Consider the following 20,193-nt stretch of genomic DNA (forward strand, 5'->3'; position numbering starts at 1 on the left):
GGTTGTCAGTCGCTTTCTGGATCTTTTGCTCCCAATTGGTCAAGGAATTAGAATTCATCGCAGATCAGGCGACTGGGGTGAACTTTATTGCTAGGGACGTCCAGAGCTTCTCCGCCACCACTCATGGCCACTACACACTTGCTCCGTCCTTGCGCACTCCAGCGGGCAACAGCGCCCTTCCAGCGGACGACACAAAGTTCGACTGCTGTAAGCCAAGCTGGCCCGGGTCCAGGTTCGAGCTCTTCGCCTGCAGTCGTGCCACCTGCGTCTTGCATTTCGCCAGCCAAGGGACCGAGACTACCGACGCCGTCCCTGGATCGACGAGATATCCTTTTGCTTTCCAGCTCTTTGGTCGTTTCTCATCTCGCTCAGCTCATTGGGTCCAGTCCTGCGCACGCGGCTGGGCCGGGCCTCAACCGCTATATACGCCGCAAAACCCTTGATCCGTGAGTTTGGCCTGGAATTGAATAGGAAGTACCTTCGATGCTCATTGTAAGGCTGCCTCTCTTACAATTTCGCTGCCCCTGGGTACTTTTGGTAGGCTGGAGACTTATGTTCCTCTTGTCTTGGAGGCGCGCGGTGTGCTTTCACAAGCCAAGTCCCTCGCGGCGAAGGATGTCGGCGCAGCACGCGAACTTCTCCGCCAAGGTCCTTTCAGGTAAGTTGCTCCCTCCAGTTTATTTTGTCAAATATAAATTTCCCTGAGGGCCTGAGGCGCAGTCGGATGAATTCTTTTGTTTTTCTGCAGTTGCAAGGTACCGTGCCCATTGTTGTAGGTCAAATCATCTGACCCAAATCGCCTGTGTGTCCGTGCACTTTCCAGCGGCCTGCGGGACAACATTCGTGCCATCGGGGAGTATGCGGCGCGGGACGGGCGCACAACCGAGGTCGGCCCTCTCGTGACCGGTTTTTTCAAGGCCCTCGAGTCGTACGACCAACTGCTGTACAACGCCCTGCGCGACAAGGCAACGCCGAAGCCGGACGAGGTCGAGGCCCGCATTCAGGACCTGTATACGGCATTTGACCGATTATTAGCAACGGTCCCTTCGGACATCTTGGACCAAGCCAACCGTGTGCTCGAGGTTGCGGCCGCGAAGGCAGCAACAGGCGCGGTCGACGCAAGTTTCAGCAGTGCTGGCCCTGTTCCAAATGGTGGAGCTGGCGCGCCTGTTGTTGATGACGAGGCGGCCGAGCTGGTGATGCTATTGCGCTGATGTTGCGGTATGGGACTTGCAATATGAGCTGGAGCTACTGCGAATTTCAGTGATGGGGGTGTAGACAGATGGGGACACTTTGGTGCGTGCCATTGTTGTCATCAATTACACAGCTCTGGCGAGAGGAGCGCTGCAGTCGCAGACATGGGGCTTAGAAGGGACTTACGTGAGCTATGAAGATTTCTGAGGATTGATTGGCAGTGGCGTACGCTTTCGATTTTGGGGGTCGCGCTGGGGCCGATGTGGCTCCGTCGAGAGGCTGGAAATATAAAGTATATTAAGTATTCGTGTGAAAAGCATGCTGTTTACGCATATGACGGGCATTGCACTCACGGAATGCCCGCCAGCAGCGTCTGATATACTGCAGGCTATAGCAGACGATACGATAGTGCGCCTGTAGCGCAACCGCAACGTTTAGACATACGCACTTGATGACTGGCTTTTTGGCCCACGTGCCTCGCACGGGTCTTGGCTTGGTTGTTTTGGGTGCTCGGGTCCGTGTTTTCGGGCATATATTATTTTACTGGCATGGAGTGTGGTATTTAGGGACGGAGGAGAGACTGTGAGCAGAGGGTTCGGATCGTTTCGCAGGTACGGAGCTCAACCACGGGCATTCTTTCCGGCCATGAGGCTGGCTGAAACACTTTTGCTAGCTGACGTTGCAAGCTTCAGTTTGCACTGAAGCTTCATGGAATTTACTTCGGACGCTGCACTGCACTGAATATGGGCTCTCGACAAATACAGTGACGATGTGGATGTTATTGAGGCGGCCTTCTTTGGACTTGCCACGATGCCCATCCGTTTGAGCCTGGGCCCGCAATGCTTTGGCTTTGCCAATTGGTCTCCTATTAATTGTTTTCATTGAAAGCTAGTGTTAATATAATGCTCCAACCTCCCTTGGAGTGGTTTCGACGCGCATCTGGCAGGAGGGGGTTTCATAGGAGGACCAGCGTTCAGGCCTTCCCCTGAGTACATTACCACATGGAGGCTCCATACATAAGGCAGAGTAGCCTAAGCCTGAGACCCTTCACAACCATGCCCCACACTAACTGTTGAAACTGCCTAATACCTGGCTCTTTCCATGTTCCCTGGCGCACCATGACCACCCACGCAATGCGCCCCGGTGTCCATCCACGGGGAGCAATGCCATGTCCTCACATAGCCCTTACATGTCGGACCTTAAATATCTCCCAACGTGAATTTTCTTAGCTATTCTTAGCCTAAACAAAGTATTCGTCTATCAGCGAGCACATACGAAACCCGGAGGTCCTTTCTCTTGCAACCACCAATTAGGCTCGGTCCCGCAAGGAATGTTAAGTAGGAAAACGCGGAAAATCGAAGCCGCTAAAAGCAGCTGCTGGTAAAGGCAAATTGCCACGTGCATCTGAGAGTTCTCCCTCCCAGGCTCACGGCCTTCAACACTCTGCCGAAATAAGCAGTAGACTACCCTGCTTAGCTCGAGAGCACACACCCCGAGCAGAACCTCACCAGGTTCAAGCTGGGCAGATCGCGCCTGTGATTCCCTGTAACGAAAACGGTGCCCAGGCTAGCGAACGGAAGGGAGAAAGGATACCATTGTTAAGGTGCACATTCCCTGCATTGGGACCGGCCAGCACACGACACTCGAGAACAGGCAGCTGACGCACCGGTGCCAACGGAACAGCACTTGGGGAGGGTCAGTGAAAAAAGGAAATGCTTGGACACGCGAGGTGTTACTGCCTCCTAGACCGCTTACACGCAGTCATGCACGACTAGTGCAAGGCAAGCACCGAAAATCAAGCGTCATGTGCGCGACCCACGAACGAAAAGATCTTGCGGACAACCTGGGTTCGGTCTGTACTGATACTCCGTACGACTACCTAACATTACCATTCACGCTGGCCTATTTTCCTCGCCTGCCTCCTCTAAAAGGACGCCTCCTCTTTGGCTGCATAACACAATCTGGGCTTCGGACGCAGGGTAACACAGCCGGCCAGGAGGTCTTAGCTAGCTAAATTGTGACACGTGCGGCTTGAGTCAAATTTAAGCAGCTGCTGCAACGGAACGCGAAGAATCTGCGCCGTGTTAAATACCCTGCTAAATTGGGCCCTGATCCAGCGTCTGCGACAGTCACGGCGCATGTGAGCTAGAGCTCCTTCCCCATCCTCAGCCCTGCCCTGTCCCCTCCTCTCAACTAAACTACACCTCCCTAATCGCCAATATTTGGGAGAGGGCCTGCCCGCGCTGTGATAACACCGCGCCCGTCCATCCAACCCGCACTCTACGATGCGGCCCATATGCAGCGCTCCATCACCCACACGCTTAGTCCTGTCCTGAATCCCGGCCGGGAAGTCGACTGGGCTGGTTTAAAACCCTAAAACCCCAGCGCACTGCCCTTTGGACAGCTGCAGACCGTGCTCCGGCCGCAGCAAAACATTCAGACCACTCGCCTAAACCTCTCGTGTTAATTGCAATCACGTGCGAAACGCTGGAGCTTTTGCCGTATGTCTACAAGGAGGCCAAAGCTCGTGTTTCTCAGCGGACAGTCCACCTGTCCACATTCCAAAACGTCTCAATTTGTCGTACATTCACCTCCACGCTCTCCCTCGATCCGCTTTTCCTGCGGATGCCCTCTTCAATCTGCTCGCCATGTGGCCAAGAGAGTTTTACGCTGTAACGATCTTTACCTTCCTAACGCACAACTGCCTTTCGCAAGCAAGATCTCCTTCTCTTCTCCCGGCCACACAGCCCTTTCCTTTCCCTTCCTTTCTCAGCCGTGGATGCCGGCGCTACTCGATGCTGCTGTCTCTACAGGTATTTCTTCCTGGCCACTGTTACTGCTATAACCGCTGTAACCGCGCGCTGTCTGCCATGTTGTCTTGCTGCTACTGCCCACCGTGCACTGCAGCCGCCCGTTGTCACGTTCACAACCTGATCATAACCGCCTGCTTAGATCCCAGACTGCCCAGACCAGCAAATCTCGACGGGTAAGGCCTGGAAAGGAACACACCGACTTTTCGGGACAGGTGGTCTACTTGGTCGGCTGTTGTTTTAGTTGCTGTCGCTGTTGCTGCTGCTGCTGCTTCTGATGCGGCCGCTGGTCCTGTTCCTGTTGTTGTTGTTGCTGTAGTTGTTGTTGGTGTCTCAGGTTCATACGGGGGAATGAGTTGCTCCTGCCCCAGGCACCGCTCCACGCCCCAAATAAACTGGACTGAATGGAAGCCAGTAGCGTCGGGCGAGCCACCTGCAGGTCCCCCGGTAGAAAAATGGTCAATGAAGGTCGGCAAGCGGGGCGTTCGGAGGGAAGGAAAACACAAGCAGATCGGGTGGTGGACGTGAACGGGAACGAGGACGGGTTCGTGAAACATAGATAACATTTGCCGCAGTGGCGGACATTACGATGCGGATTAGGAATAGGAATACGAAGCACCGTGTTGAGCTCAGGACAGGGTCTTCCTAGCTGACTATTCCCTCCACAACCCATCTGGCATTCGCAGCCCAACCAACGCAGAGCCTGCATCTGCCGCCCCAGCCGACGAACCTCCACAGTCTCGATGTGCTTTATGGCGCCGCCAAGCATGTCGGCGAGGCTGGCAAAGTCAGGGCGCATCTCAGGGTCGAATTGGCAGGCAAGACGCAACACCAGCTGCGCGGAGGTGCGGGTCATGCAACAAGTTATCCAGAGAAGAAGGAATTGAGGAAGCATGGGAAAATAATACGGTAAGAAGGATGTTATTAAACATCAACTGCAGAGGCAGGACAGGATATAGGACACGACCTCCGCAGCCTGCAGGGACATAACCCTACAATACCCAGACGCGCGCTCACCGCGCAACCACCACGTCCAGTCATTCATAGGGTTCATCCAGGTTACACGGCCGTAAGCCCCTGCCAGCCCCGCCGCGCACATTCCTTCAGAAGCAGCCCCAGCCCAGCCCCAGCCTAACCATAGCCATCGTCACCCACCTGAACCTCCTCGTGAATGTTGGAGGGCACCGACGGCGCCAGCTCCTCCGCAGAAACGGCCTGCGCCACCTGCAATGATGGATCCGTGTGGCGAAGGAGGAAAAGGTGAAATGCGGAACAAGCACACCGGAGTGAGATATTGACGAGGGGCAGACAGCAGAGACAAGGAGCAGCGCACCACTACACACGCACACAACGGCATACCTGTACGGGCGTCATGTACGTGTGGCCGTACGGCAAGGCGCACGTGATGCACTCAGATAGTAGCACGCCCCAGCTCCACACGTCGGCCTTGGTGTCGTACACTTCGTGCCTGCGTGCGCGGGAACAGCCGACCGGCCGGAGAAAATGGTGGTGTGGGCGTAGACCCAAACACATCGCCTCCCTCCATTCACAATACAGAATGTTAAGATCAAAGGCGCAAGCCAGCCAGTCACCCATGCGCATGTACCCCGCCACGCCCCTACCCAACCGAGGCAAAAACACACACCAATTACCCCCCTTACTTCTTCTCCGCCATCTCTTTTCATTAACCCGCAATTACTCTTCGCCCACCCAACCACTTAACTAATTATTAATATTATTATAGTTTTCTTCATTCCATACCTTACATAGTATAAACCTTCCCCTTCTTCACTGCCCCCGTTTCTCACCCCCTCATCTCTTCCCCACTGTTCGCCCCCACCCCATCCCCAACTTCCCCTTCCTTCTCACCGCATCACCTCCGGCGCCATGTAAAAGTACGTGCCCGTCTCGCCCGTCAGTGACGCCCTCGCCTCCTCTAGCAGCCGCCTGCTCAAGCCGAAGTCCCCCACACGCGCCACCCCCCGCTGGTCCAGATACACGTTGGCAGGTTTGAGATCCCGATGCAGTACCGCGGGTCGACAGGACTCCAGAGCGCACATGCCCAGGGCCACCTGGGGTTGTACGGCCATGTGGGTTAGGGGCCAATATGCGTGTCGCGGGAGGTCGGTGTGTTGTGAGGATGGGTTTTATGGAGATAACCATCCCGTGAGCATGAGGATGGTATGGGGGGGGGGAGGTGTCCTTTTTCGGAGGGAATTTTGGTCGCAGCAAGTTTCCGACGTCCATAAAGCCCCGCCGTCCTCATCATATGAGCAACACAAGCTGCCATCTGCCTCTCTGCCGTGTGATTTCAACGGCGGCCCTGGCGCGGGCACGGGCGTATGGACGACAAACAAACGAAGGCATATGTGAACACGGGCCGCAACAAGCACATGCACACGCACATGCATGCTGAAGTAAACTCTGGAGTCACCTGGTGCGCCATTTTCAGTCGCTCCAGGAGGGGTTTGACGGGGTTGATGAGCCCGCCGCTCTGAGTACCCGGCGCGGGCAGGCCGCCGGGGTGCAACCAATCACTCAACGTGCCACCCTGGGGGATCGGGACGGATGCGGCGGTGCAGCGTGTGCTGTTCAGACGGGGTCGGAAATGTGGTGGAATCGAATCGACCAAGGCGCAAACAATCACACACAAGCGCACCAAGGACCAAGGAGGCGACCAGGTAGGTAGGTATTTTCGCGGACAGCCCAAAATCAGGAAACCGGAAAGAAGTTGAAAATAAAGCAATAAAGCTCCTTATGGGACCTTGCATGGGATGGTCTCTCCCCATCAACAATTTGGATTTTTTTTGTGTTGTTATAACTTTAGATTGTTGTTGAGGGAAACCTTTTCTGATGAATTTGGAAAGTTTGGGTGGCGCTTGCTGCGTCTACTTATGCTTATGGTGGAGCGCGCACACGCACGCTCACCGGCATGTACTCGGACACCAGGCACAGCCTGTCGGGTGCGGAGAGGCAAGCGCCCAAGAAGGGCACCACGTTGGGGTGACGTATGTACGACATGCTCTCCACCTGCCAGCTCCGAAACCAGGGGCCAAGGGTGGGAAGAGTAGTTAAGAGTTGGGGACGCTCAGACACGTCAAGGGAAAGCAAGCGGGATACACTTACACACAGAGCCAGAGCGCGAAAGGAAAGGAGAGGAAAGGGCCGCATCTATGAAAACCAAATATGGTCTTGCAAGAAATCCTCCGAGCCAGCGCACCATATGCTATTCGCCATTAGCTATTGGCGACGCCACATACATATACACACGCACAGGGATGGCCCCGCTTACGCCCCGCTTATGCCCCGCGGCTCGGTTCATTCATAAACAAAGGGCTGGATCGGGCGCTTTCACGACGCCGGCAAAGTGTGTGTGTGTGTGTGTGTTAACAGAGCCCTCGCGACGTGTGCCCCGCTCTGCACTATTGTTGTTGTTGTTGTTGTTGTTGTTGTTGTTGTTGTTGTTATTACAGCGGGCTTCCAAGTTTCGATACCACGTTTATGTTATGCCTTCTTAATACACGGCTCAGACAAGCGGTCAATACAAAAAGGCAAAAGGGGTGCGTGACATGGTTTCACGACGCTCGCAATGCACGGCAATGTCGTACCTCCCGCAAGAAAGATGTCAGCTCCGCGGCGTGCCGCAGCCGCACCACCTTGATGGCCACGGCCGCGTGACGCCAGGTCCCCAAATACGTCACGCCAAACTCACCCTCGCCCAAAACTGACCCAAGGGTCACCTGATGATGGATTTGGAAAACAATGGGTATTGGAAGGAAGGGCAGCAGATGGCAGCACCGCATGCGGTAACGCACGTGTGCTGAGCAATCGTGAACCACTTGCGGTCGGCGCGGCTGCCGCATCAGTTGAGGCCCCACTTAAGCCGACAACTCACACCGCCGAAACCCCCCATGCCGCCGATGTGCCTCGGAGCCGTACCATTGCCCTGCCCATCGGCCGCTAGTGGTGCTTCCACCCTGCGAGTAATCCTAACGCCTGGGTCGCAGCTCACCATTTCCCCCTCGCCCTTGCGTCAGAAGCCGCCAGCAGAAGCACCCGCGGCTGCCGCTGGCAATGGTCCCACTGCGTCTACCACTGGCCTGCCTCCGTCGCATCCGCCCCCAACCCCGTTCCAGTAACCCCGGGCAAAGGCTCCCTGCCCCGTCCCTTTCCCGCTTCCACCGGTGCCGCCCCCGCCCCATTTCCCTCCACCGCCTCGGCCCAGATCCCGGCTTCATGGCGCACCTCGCTGAGCTGTATGAGCCAGCCCATGGCCTGCCCTCGCCGCACGAGCGCCTCCAGCACCCGTTGTTGGTTTGGCGTAGGGTTGACGACAGGCGACGGGAAGGGTATCCCTGGCCCCGGGGCGGCCTCCCCAACGACCGGCGCGGCGCCACCTTGGCCGTCTGCTGTCGCTGGTGACGATATTGCCGATGCCGACTCGGCGGCCATTGCAGAGCGGGTCTCCGCTGTCGCGGATAGTAAGGAGGCGGGGTAGAGCGCCGCAGCTGCCGCGCGTTGTCGGGCCTGCGGCGTTGGTGCCGGCGTTATTGGGGTCTGGCCAGAAGGTGCCGTGGCGGTTTGGAAGTCCGAGACCGCAGCGGACAGCTGTAGCTGAAGCAGCTCAGCCAGCTGCCGGGCTTCTTCGTCCGCATCTTCGGCGCTGGCGTCAGTGGAGAATAGGGAGGAAACTTCTGGCAGCGGCTGACCGGTGACCTCGGCCAGGGCTCGTTCCAAGCGTGCGATGCGCTTGCGTGCTTGCACAAGCTTCTGCGCTAGGGTCCTTGCGTGCGCTGCCCAGGCATCGCGTTCCTGCTCCGTGCGATCCAGGGTCGATATGTTGTTTTCAAACTGCGCATACAGCATGGCGTTGACGCGTGCTGCTGCCTGGATTCGCTCCTGAATGGCCAAGTCTCTGCATTTTAAGTCGCGAATAGAATTCGCTATGAGCTGCAAACCCTTAAAATACGCTATGGAACCTCTCAGTTTGCAGGCGGGTCTGTTTGGTACCATTTGCTTCACTGCCGAGCGCACGGGGGCAGAACCGCACCAGGCTCACCTGCTCGTGCCATCTGTCTCAATGATCGCAACATCTTTAGAGACCGACGACGTCATCCCTCGAGGGAACACCCTGCAACCCTACGTTGCAGGCACAAGGCGCGCAACGAGGCACTAGGCAAACACCCGTCTAGCCGCTGTGACATTCCGTAAGTAAGGCTTGCACATCAAGCAAAGATTTGGTAAATCCTTCCAACGGGGTTTACCCGCGATTTCAGCTGGAAAGTGCAATTTAAAGTCTTGCACAACTAGCATGACAGTCTGCGGAAGAGAAATTGATGCCAAAATTGTGAAATAAGAAATTGAACAATGACCTGAGTTACAATCGCCGATGCACGTGATCCGCGCTATGGTGTACGGTCATCATCGCACACGCAGCACACACAGAACCACGATAGCAAACACAAACGACAACCCCGACAGCTGCAGCTATCATTTTTTCGCGAACCAATTGCCAGCCCCAAACATTATCCCTAACTTGAGCACAGCTGCCAAGACCTCCTCACCCGCCACTTTGCCCGTCTCCCAAAATTTGCCATCTCCGCTGCATAGAAATGCCGGCAACAGCCGGCAATAGCCCTCATCCTCTTGAAGTGAACAACTGCCCTTATCCTCACAACCCATCGCCCTCACAACTGTTTAGACTTTTTGGGCTTCAACAGCAGTGAAATCGTCCAGTAGTAGTTGAGGCCGGTCAAGGCTGTCTGGAAAATCGGCGTCGTGAGGATGGGATTCCAGCGGGTGCCACAAGCCAAAGTCTCCTTTTGCCATTCCTTGTAAAACACCCAGATCAAGTACCTGTCAGCATGCCCCGCCGCGGAACGCAATGAGATAAGAGGCAGCAACGATGCACAGGCGATCGATGCCGTCGGTTTGGGAAAATGTCAGCTCGGCGAGGCGGGAAATCGGGAAATGAAGGCTCTTTGCCTGGCAAAGCACCTTTTTGCCATCATAAAACAATTTGCAATAAGCGCAGGACCCCAGCGCACTGTCACACCTTCCGAATGCACGTGTGACATGTCAGCGCACGCACGTGCCTTCTCTCTCCCTCCACACAAAAAAGCGATCCAAAAAATAACAACCCAGCACTCACGGGTAATATATGTTGCGAAGCAGAACCCAAGTGACGTAAAATAGCGCCTCCAGGATGGGAGACCGCACGGTGCGCTTGGCGATGAGCAGCCAAGTGTTCACCTAGGGTGCGTCCCGTGCGTGTGTTGGAGGGGCTTAATGGCGATGAAAAGGTAATTGCATCGCCGCCGGAGAAGAATCTAGGTAGGCGGAGATGGAGATGAAGGAAAGAATGAAGGACAGAGCACCAAATTTTCACCAGCCTACAATTGTGCATGCCGTAGTGATGCAGTGGGGGCAGGGACTCCTAGTTTAACTGCAACGGCCACCCCTGCTGCGATCTGAATCGACCTAAACCTGGCTCGATTTGGGTTCTAAAACCTTTGGGGCTTAGGCCAGGATCGTCCTTCTGGCTCAGCAGTTCGCCCGCTCTTGCACTCCCACACACGTACCCGCCCAACCCAAGTGACCCACCTCAACAAGCATGCAATACGACATGCACCACTCGTACTGCGGGTAGTGGTACGGTATGAGCACGTACAGCGCCGTAATAACGTGATGTGCGAGAATGACGAGGGGGGACTTCACGGATCGAGGTACGACTCCTACGTAGATCTGTTCGAGGGCGGAGGAACCAGAAACAAAAAAGCGGCGCGGCCGTCAAAGTGCAAATACGGACAAAAAAGAGTGCACGTGCGCTTGGGGGTATCGGATGGGAGCAAGCGAATGAGGGCCCTATGATAGACTTCTCAGCAGCGCATGCCCCAGGGTAGATCCGTAGGACAGGAAGTTCAAAGAAGGTCAAGGCAATGGTGATACCCTGGCTGATATACGTTCGCTCTGGGGTTGCAAGAGAGAGAGAGCGTATGTATGTGTATGTGTGTGTGCGCGCGCGCGTCGGGCGCTTGTTTCCATAGCTGCCGCGCATCGCATCGCAGACAACGCTATACCAGCGAACACGTCGAGTAACCGCCTGGAAAAAATCATTTGTCTCGTCCAATATTTGCTGCTTCAACGTCCACATTTTCCCATACACGCGCGGTGGCAAGGAATGGCAAACGATGTAGCCTGGATGGTTCATATCTGTTTCTTACACCCGTACAGCTCGTGCAGGCGGTTTCAGTGCTGTAACGCGCACCAGGTCCGCAACGAAGTACAACATCGTACTAAGGTAGAAGATCTGGAAGCCCCGGCCAGTGGCCAGGTAGTAAAAGTTGCTGGCGTTGAGCCAGGCGATGCTGATGAGGTTGAAGATGTCCTGCGTTGGGCCATACGTGAACACGAAGGAATGGAAAAACAAGTGCTGAAACGAATCAACGTGGAAGAAAAAGGCTTAGCTAAGGCCTTGGCATCGGTATTGTGGGGGAGGGGGAGGTTGGAAGCTGGGGTCCATAGAGGATGGTTCCAAAACCGCATCACGTTCCCCATCTTTAGTACAACACAGCGGCTGTGACGTTAAGGCGGAACGCAGGATAATGTTTGGCTGGCGCGAATCCAACTGCGATTGGTGACGCTGTGCGTCGGGGCGTATCTGGACGACGGGGGCGTGCAAGGGGAATCGCAGCGGCATCAAAATGCAAGTGGAGGTGCTATCCGAGGAAACAATCTATAGGTTAAGTAATTATAGCTGATGCCGCCTACGTTTGGCATACAGTTGCCCAGGCCGGGTCGCGGTGCTTACGTGATACACGACAACCGGAGGCAGCTTATCGCTGGACATTTTGGAGCTGTCTCTGGAAGCCTTTCGAGCCGCCGATGAACCTAGTAACCCTGATGGCCCCTCCACATGCCTGGGCTTTGCAAGGACCTGGGCATCCGTTGACGCCATTGCTTCACCTGACAGGTAGATGCGCACAAAGGTCAAATCGACCTAGATTCAGAGATGCTGTATATACAATGTGGTAAGGGACTGGTATTCATACTAGCCGGCTATACCTTGCAGGCTCCGCTGTTAAATACCTCGCCTGCTTTGCAAGATAAGTAACGGCAGAACGGTATGCGATAACACAGTAGCTACAACTGCTTGCTAAAAATATTTCCACAACTTTCCCTTAGCAATCCTTAACCCGGCTAGGCAAATGCTTCATTGCCTTTTGCGCGTTTTCATGAACCTACAAGGTTAACCAGTCAAAAAGCTAACAAATAGGACAGATTCTCATAATTAAGGTAAAGGCAAGGTTAACACGACAGTTACCCTAACAGGTGAGCATCAGTAAAGAGGATGATGCGGATTTTTGGATGGGATACCAACTGAAAGGAACAGATCCTTTTTCATTTCATTACAACGTAAGCAACCTCAGACGTTTCGTACTGGAGACTTTTGCTACACAGGCATGCTGCGGACAGTTCTGAATCCAGACACTCATACAACCCGGACCTGAGTCCGGCCTGTACGACTTGCTTTTCGGCGGTTTTGATTCGTTAGGTATTAACCTGGGTAACCATACCCATCCATCTACGCTTCATATTATGTGTGTTGACAACTAGCGCGGGCTTTGGTGCTTTAATCCGGCTCTATCTCGAGGAATTTGTAACACCCTGTATGCTGAGGCTTTCCAATTCGCTTGTGAGCTCGCGAGATGCCAGGCCGGCAGCACTTTCATCGTCATCATGGAATGGAGGGAGGGATGTATGTACGGAGGGAGGGAGGGATGTATGTATGTATGGAGGGATGTATGTATGTATGGAGGGAGGGAGGGATGTATGGAGGGAGGGAGGGATGTATGGAGGGAGGGAGGGATGTACGGAAGGAGGGTTTTAGGGTTTTAACACCGTCACATGCCTCCATCCGGCTCAGATGCAACAGGGGAAGGTCCACGAACAGGGCATCAATCAAAAGGCAGTACAATCCAGGTACGACACATGCCACCCGAATGAGAAGAAAGAGGGGAGGGAGTTCGTGTACCACCAGCTCAGAGCTGGCCAGGGCTCTTAGCAAGTTGACTGCCCGGCTAGGCAAAACCCCTAAACCGATCGCGGGATAAACTACACTCTTGCAAACTCACAGCACTACGACACACGTACCACGGCACAAACACGGCGGTTTCCTCTCCCGGCATCAACTTATCAAGGCCATGGCAAGGTAATCCGCGTCCCAAGGTTACATTACCCCTCTTCCTCAACAGTTCCTAATCAGGCTACACCTCCCCCACCCACCTACAAATACTGACCCCCCCCGCGAACCAGTAAACAGTATAGCAGGAGGCCCAACGTGGAAGACATACAGCACCAGGAGCAGACAAATGTGCAGACAGACATATCGACGTTACAAGCAGAAAATCCAAAAGAGGAGGACGCCTATACACCGGATATATAATGTCAAGGTCCCGCCACAGAAGCTCTGCGTCCCCGCATCTCAGCTGCCCGGAGCAGCGGGAGCCCGCGGGACGACAGCAGCGGCTTAACGACCAGACAAGGTCCGCCTCCTTCCCGTCTAAGGCCGCCGCCTTTCCGACCCATGCCCTCACGCGATTAACACTTGCGACATGACAGGATGGAGGCCACGTACTAGGAGACGAATGATGTACGACGACTTCGCTGCGGGATACAGTCTCGTCTCAGCTTGCTAGAGTTTCGGAGGTTTCGGACGGCTCAGTACAAGACAGATTACCGTTGCATCGCGAGGAAAATCAGCAGCACGCCTCAATGAAGCGCATATGAGCCCCCCTACCCATCATCCTGACGCACCTAGCACCCTATAAAGCTATACTGGCGCGTTCCTAACGCCTATTTCGTGCGTTCCGCTTGGATTGGCTTATTTAAACACGCCGGGGCCCAAAATCCGCCAACGACGAACGCCCGGGGCAACCTCAAAGCTTTTCGATAAGGGATAGCTAGGAGGCATATCGTTTAACTGAGCCTTCGGAGCCCGATAATGACTCCGCGTGCTGCTGCTGTCAGCAAGCAGCTTCACTGTTGGCTGCCGGCCTATGATTTCAAAATCGTTGAGGCGGGACCCAGATACGCAACGCAACTCATCCCAGGTTGCCGACCGCACAAGCCGTAAAACCCACAAAACCATTCTTAACGAGATGCACGTTACATCTGCCAGAGCTTCTTGAAATTTCTCCCCCTTGGACCAGCTGATACAGTCGCCCCTCTTGGCGAGTCCATGAACTTACAGGCCGGGAGTTCCCAAGTCAACGGAGCGGTGACGAGCTCAACGGGGCTTCTGCGACATCTGCTCCACGAACTCTGCTCCTTTCACCCATGCCGATTCCCCAGTAGATATGAGCCAGGTTACTGCGTAGCGTGCGTAATCGTTGGAGATGGCTTCCGGTCGGTACGTTACCGCACCTTTACGCTTCAGCGCGCCAACAACCAGAGCGCTGATGGCTACCTGGGCAAGCACAAAACTAAGGGTACCCATCACGTTCAGGTTTGCAATGGCACAAGGTACTGCAGAAAAGGTGATGGAGTCCCTATGCCCCCTAAGATGGAGAACGGTAGGAACTTGAGCCCTTCGGAATCAGTTGCAACTTTCAGGCTCTCATCGCCCGCACAAATACTACCTCTTTCACAGGGAAAATTATAAAACAGACAGAGGTCCGTACGGCACGACATCGGTGCTGAAGAAGCGATTCTGCCTTGCAAATTCGTTATATCCCACAAGGTATTTAGATGGAATGACTTGAGTGTCCTTCTGTAAGTTGACAGACTACGGCTTTTTATGTTGTAATTTTTACGGGTTCCCTCCATGGTCCAAATTCAGCGCGTTGCGCTATATCCCAACGCTACATTTCACATTGCTCTACGGAGAGTCTTTGGACTAGGAAGGTCTACCAGTCTTCAGGTCGCCGAGGTGCGCGTGTGCCTAGGACCCTTCTTGCCCCCTGTGCTCTCAGCCCTTACAGCTCCTATACAGTAACGCTGCCGTGCCAATTCGCAGGCATGCGGCATTAGTAAGGACCTTAAGGTGAGCGGTGGGGTTCTGGGAAGTGGTGACATTCCGTTCTGGGCGCTGCTGGGACATTCCCATGTATGCTATTGTTTTATGACTAGCCGCGGGGCCGCTAAGGAGCGTGACGACGGCATGGCGGTCGTAACCCCCAGTGGTATGCGGGATCCATCACGCACACAGCAGCTGTCGGGTACTTCTTGAGTCCTTTCTGGAGTTTGTGGATTTCTGCTCATGTTCTGCATGTGTGTTACACATATGGGATACTCAGGGCTGCTGTAAGTCGGATTACGTACAAGAAACGCAAACCTCGTATTCTCTAGTCGTATTGCTGTACCGGCATGGATAGGGTAAGAGAAGTTGGGGCTTGCGTTTCTCGGACGTACGGCTGTGAAGTACCGTACCATACCGTACCGAGCTGTTACGCAGTGATGCACAGCCGGCGCGCACCCAGGTGGCTGGCTCCAGGGTTGGTGTCGGGTACCTGACATCTGACATCACCCCCTTCCCCGGGAAGGGGCTGGGGGGGATCCTCTGAACACCTTCAGGCATGGTCGCTAGGGTTCCAAGTGAGAAGTTTCTATTAGGTTCTAGGGCTGCGGAGCAAGGTTATTTGATGGCCGCTAGCTCACACAGCCATTATAACAACGAGTTCGCGCCCGCGCTGAGATCATTTATATAATTCATACTGCAGACTTCCATTTGGGGTTTGGAAGGTGGGAACACCGAATTTGCGTGTGTTAGTGCAACCCATAAGTACGCGTTTCTGTGGATTTAGACATTGCGTAATGATGAGAAAGCAGTCTGACAGCGGGAACAAACCCCCCGCACCCTCATGTGCTTGGTTTGTTGTTTTAGGTAAAGGACATCAAGGAGACCTATTTGCAGAAGGTTGCGTCTTATATCGAGGCCAACTTCGTCACAGGAGATGCTCTGCGGAGGCAAATCCGCGAAAATGTCGCGGCGGAGGTGGCCATCAACTCGCAGCGCGGGATGCATCACATGCAGTTGTCGCGGCAGCCCAAGGCGGGGATGATACGTAGCCCGCTTTTTGCAAAAGGCGCGAAGCGCTGATGAGCATGTGCCGCGCCGAGGATTGTGTCCTGCGTGATATGTTGCGGTCTTCCATTTGGGTGTTCTTTGTGTTCGCGTCTCGGTGTGCGGAATTTCCAGGGAAAGACGGTATTACTGCAACTTTCCCGCTCTTTCCAGGGCTGTACACGGAGACCCGGAGCGTGCGGAGCATATGACGGCTGATGTCGCTTTGTAGTCGGTGGCCTGCGCCCTGGAGGCGGGCTCCGTGTGTTAGATTGTGGTTCCAGATGGACCCATGTCCTGAAGGGCGTGACCGTAAGGCTAGGCGCGTGTTTGTACATGGTGCAAGGCCGAATTGTGGCCGAGGTTGCAGTGGATGGGTTTGTGATAGCTACTTATTATACCTTTTCCTTTGTAACCCAACTTGGTTGCTTGGTGCGGCTATTGTTCTCAGGCGAACGCCTGTCGGATTTGCGCCGAGCTATTAGGACATTGTTCAAGCGCTCACCTTCGTAATAACAAACTTGTACTAAGTTCCTGAACTTACCAGTTAATGGGACCATGCGATGATGCATTTAGAGCTCGAACCGCGCCGTTGGCGGCAACCAACTATACGACCCGTACGGCCGGCCGCCGGAGAGCCGGTATAAATTACCAGGATGCTTGTACTCCGTCAGAATGTCGAGTTTCAAATGTGCTAAGGTTATCTGGAAATCTATAGCCGCTATAACCATAGACAAGGCGTCTAGCCCTCCTTGGCTCACGGCTATTGGAGGTAGCATGCCGAGGATGGTTCATCTTGCATTGATACGGTTGCCTTAATCTGGCATGATGATAACCATGATTTTTTAACGGTAAGTGGCGGCTGCTTTTCACAAGTCTTGGGAGGCCAGCGGCCTTTGCCTGGAAAGCTGCACGGCGTAATAATCGTCATTCAATTACAAGTAACCCTGCAAGATATAATCTGGCTTGCGTTGCGAGTGGATGTGCCAGTGATGACCTAACTATCCATGCTAATTCTGAAATTCTGTGAAGAAAGTTATCTTCTCATCCTGATTCTCTGAGGCCTATACTCGCGACATCCGGAAATGCAGTTGTCAGTAGCCCATGGGATCTGTTCCTGACTTTACCCGTGGCACCTCGACCCTATCCCTCCCTCCCGTTTTAGGAGTGGCGACTTATATCAAGGGCGCTTCCTTGCCACTGGCACTGCCTCGTCCTACGTGGTAAGTTGCGGCTACGAGTCGGTTTATCATGATCTCCACGAACACAATCACAACGGAGGTTGATGTATGGTTCCCCGGGGTTGCGTTGTCGGCTTTGTGGCCGATGTCCGAGGGAGGCCGCCGTGGTGCAGTGATGATTAAATCCAGTAAATGCCAGTTCTGCTACTGACATTTTTTGATGAGAATGCTGGACGCATTATCTGAGCACCATAGACGTAGATGTTCAGGTAGTTCATGCTGCGTTTTCATGAGTTTGTCGACGGCTTGTGATGAGACGATTTCTCATTCATGCGTGTCAGCTGAGGGTCGGATCAGGCGTCATGTCTGTTTCCGCCGCTGATTTTATCCTAATCTTCTCTCTGAAGCCAGCAGCGGTTTTATGTCCTGCTTTCACTCGGATGTCCTATTGCATTGCCAGTTGCCTAATGTACTCGCCTACTGTGCTAGTCTTGCATGGTTTGTGCGTTGCGGCCTTTGATGTGCAAAAATATTTGCTACTCTTGAGCGTGACAATGACGACGCTAAAATCACCAAGATCTCTGAGGCCGCGTTTCTTACGTCTGCATGTTTGCAACACAGTCGTCCACTTTTTGTTTGTGCACATCTTACGGGATTTAACATGTAGGCCTGTTGTCTGCACTCCTTTCCTTGCAGGTGAGTTCAGACGTACGCTCCTCAGCCTACAAGTTTTGTAAGCATGGTTGATAAAATGCCTTGTGTCGATGTTTACTGTCCGAGCTGCCGGCATAAACTTTTATGGGCGCTGTCCTATTGTGTAGCACCCTTTTCTCGGAGAATTAGTCTTTGTGCTCTATGGAAGCAGCGGGCTTTTTCAATGTCATCGGTTTGTGTTCGTTGTGTCGCTTTCTTGTTTCGGCGAACCAAGTTTCAATGGCCGTTTGTCGGTTGGCTGAATTTGGCGGCTATGCTTCCAAGTCGGCAACAGCAGTATCCCGAAATTCGTTACATTAATGTAAAACACGCGCCCAATCTTTGCCCTTAAGCCTCAAGTAGTTAACGATGTCCTGGTTCTCCTAAAGGGGGTACCCTTGAGGTATACTCCCTAGTCGCACTCCTCCCTGCAAGATTCCAGCAACAGCAACAGCCCGATCAGTTTCTTCAGCATTTAACTGAACTAGCCAGGTTCCTCGGATGTCTGGGAGATCCAGCATGTTGCTCTAAGGCGCTGCGTAATCGAGCGGACGAGGGAGAACGATGATGGCCCACCATGTAACCGCGCCAGAAACGAATTACCGTCAATGCCCCCCGGCTTGTACGGACACCCACGCACTTGTGGGGAACTTATAACCCATACTTTAGCACAAGGTAGTAGGTGATGCACATGGGCTCCTTGTAAGCGGAATATCATACTGTGCTAAGTGATCCGTGGACTTCTTACGGCCCCTGGAGCGGTTGGTCGCAGCCACTACAAAGAATCGACTACCGCACTGGGACCAGCACGGCCGAGTCTGTGGATGGATTAACTGTGGCATCGCCTGCCCAACCGTACCAATCGTTGCCATCTTGTAAACCATAATAACCAAAACCATTGAAGGTATTAAGGTTGTTTCCACTTGGATTCACTTGGTTTCGCATTCCTACCGTTTGCAAACCCAGGCAATTACTTTGGCAAACGCAGACAATTACACGTGCATTATTACGTTTGACGTGAGGTGGCGCACTGCCCAAATGGGGCCGAGAGTGAGTTTGACAATGACAGCTGGTCGTTACGGGTGCAGTCGGCAAACTAGACAAACGTTGCCATTCCCATTTCCCAGGAGAGAACCGTCCGTAGGTGTTGAAATGGGAGGTGGCCCCCCATCTTGTGGACGGTGTAGGACATGATCAAATCAACTTGCGAGCTGACCAGGAACTAAGTTGACGCGCCGTTGATCCGCTAGATTTGATTGGATGCTGGTGGTGAGTTGCCAAACTCAAAGAGTACACTCTGAAGTCGGATGGGGTGAATGGATTAGGGTGCGCCTCTAGCAGGGGAGAGCAGGGAACTGCCTCGGGAAGGAGGCCACTGGTGAAGCTTAACCACCCTGTAACAACATCAACGGGGAGTGGCCAGCCGCTGAACGGGGGCGGCCGGAGCCAACGCCAAGCTCGCGGCTTTGCTACAGAGAGAGCGTGGGGGTCTAACAGGAATCAGACCAAGTGAACCTAGGCTCCAAGTGCGCGTCCAGATTCCGACATCGCCCGACCCAGGTTCCAGTGCCCGGCTGTCACCAGACACGGCATGTAGGGCAGGCACTGACGTCCGCTGCGGTGACTGCATTTCCGAAAGTGACCCCCGCCTGATGAAGCAGACTCTTACGTGATGCGACGGTTTTGCGGACGAACTTAAAGTATACCTCCCGCCACCACTAGCGTGTGGGAGTTCGCGTCCTCAGGCCCATCATCCTCATTGGTGTCCGAACCCTCACCCGATGATGCATCCTCCTCACCCACGGCATTCACATCATCATGTATACTATCAGTACATAAATACTCCTCTACGGGGCCTTCGTCTTGCTCAGGTTGCGAGATGAAGATCCCGTAGAGGAGTGCCCTTGCGTGTCGAGCAAGGGCACATGTTCTTTGGTGGCGACGTTTTCCGCAGTATCTTTCTGTGCCTTCGCTACTATTTCTATCTTCTTAAGGGCAAGTTTTGGTTTCGATGGCTTCTTGGCTACGGGCAAGTAAGGGTTGATACCGCTGTACATGACAGCACGATTACGGCCCAGTATACACGAATAACATTCCTTTATACTGGCGGACAGCACGGGGGTATGGATTACAGGGAAGGAACGGTTCGGGGAGTACGGTTTGCACCGTCGTTCATCATTACACCTGATAAGCTTGCAGCTATTCCAGCATCAGAACGTTTTGGAGCTGCTGAAACATTACCAAACAACAT

General features: G+C 53.9%; 3 protein-coding genes across 3 annotated transcripts; 2 read left to right on the forward strand and 1 right to left on the reverse strand.

The window, feature by feature from the left end:
• Positions 1 to 123: 123 nt before the first annotated feature.
• VOLCADRAFT_117192 (uncharacterized protein) lies at positions 124 to 1,214 on the forward strand (the record flags this gene model as incomplete). Its single annotated transcript, XM_002949336.1, has 4 exons — positions 124 to 207; positions 373 to 446; positions 542 to 658; positions 824 to 1,214. The coding sequence occupies 4 exons, from the start codon at positions 124 to 126 to the stop codon at positions 1,212 to 1,214; spliced, it is 666 nt and encodes a 221-aa protein (XP_002949382.1).
• Positions 1,215 to 4,224: 3,010 nt separating this feature from the next.
• Positions 4,225 to 11,961, reverse strand: VOLCADRAFT_89795 (uncharacterized protein; the record flags this gene model as incomplete). Its single annotated transcript, XM_002949454.1, has 15 exons — positions 4,225 to 4,437; positions 4,735 to 4,839; positions 5,160 to 5,228; positions 5,364 to 5,472; positions 5,874 to 6,076; positions 6,439 to 6,555; positions 6,933 to 7,034; positions 7,613 to 7,744; positions 8,250 to 9,025; positions 9,569 to 9,606; positions 9,696 to 9,860; positions 10,156 to 10,256; positions 10,608 to 10,748; positions 11,272 to 11,391; positions 11,815 to 11,961. The coding sequence occupies 15 exons, from the start codon at positions 11,959 to 11,961 to the stop codon at positions 4,225 to 4,227; spliced, it is 2,538 nt and encodes an 845-aa protein (XP_002949500.1).
• Positions 11,962 to 13,448: 1,487 nt separating this feature from the next.
• mrpS13 (mitochondrial ribosomal protein S13) lies at positions 13,449 to 16,104 on the forward strand (the record flags this gene model as incomplete). Its single annotated transcript, XM_002949337.1, has 5 exons — positions 13,449 to 13,549; positions 14,358 to 14,578; positions 14,656 to 14,678; positions 15,022 to 15,048; positions 15,889 to 16,104. 5 exons carry the CDS (start codon positions 13,449 to 13,451, stop codon positions 16,102 to 16,104), a joined length of 588 nt encoding a protein of 195 aa, XP_002949383.1.
• Positions 16,105 to 20,193: the final 4,089 nt, after the last annotated feature.

Source organism: Volvox carteri (assembly GCF_000143455.1).
Source record: "Volvox carteri f. nagariensis unplaced genomic scaffold VOLCAscaffold_14, whole genome shotgun sequence".
NCBI lineage: Eukaryota > Viridiplantae > Chlorophyta > Chlorophyceae > Chlamydomonadales > Volvocaceae > Volvox > Volvox carteri.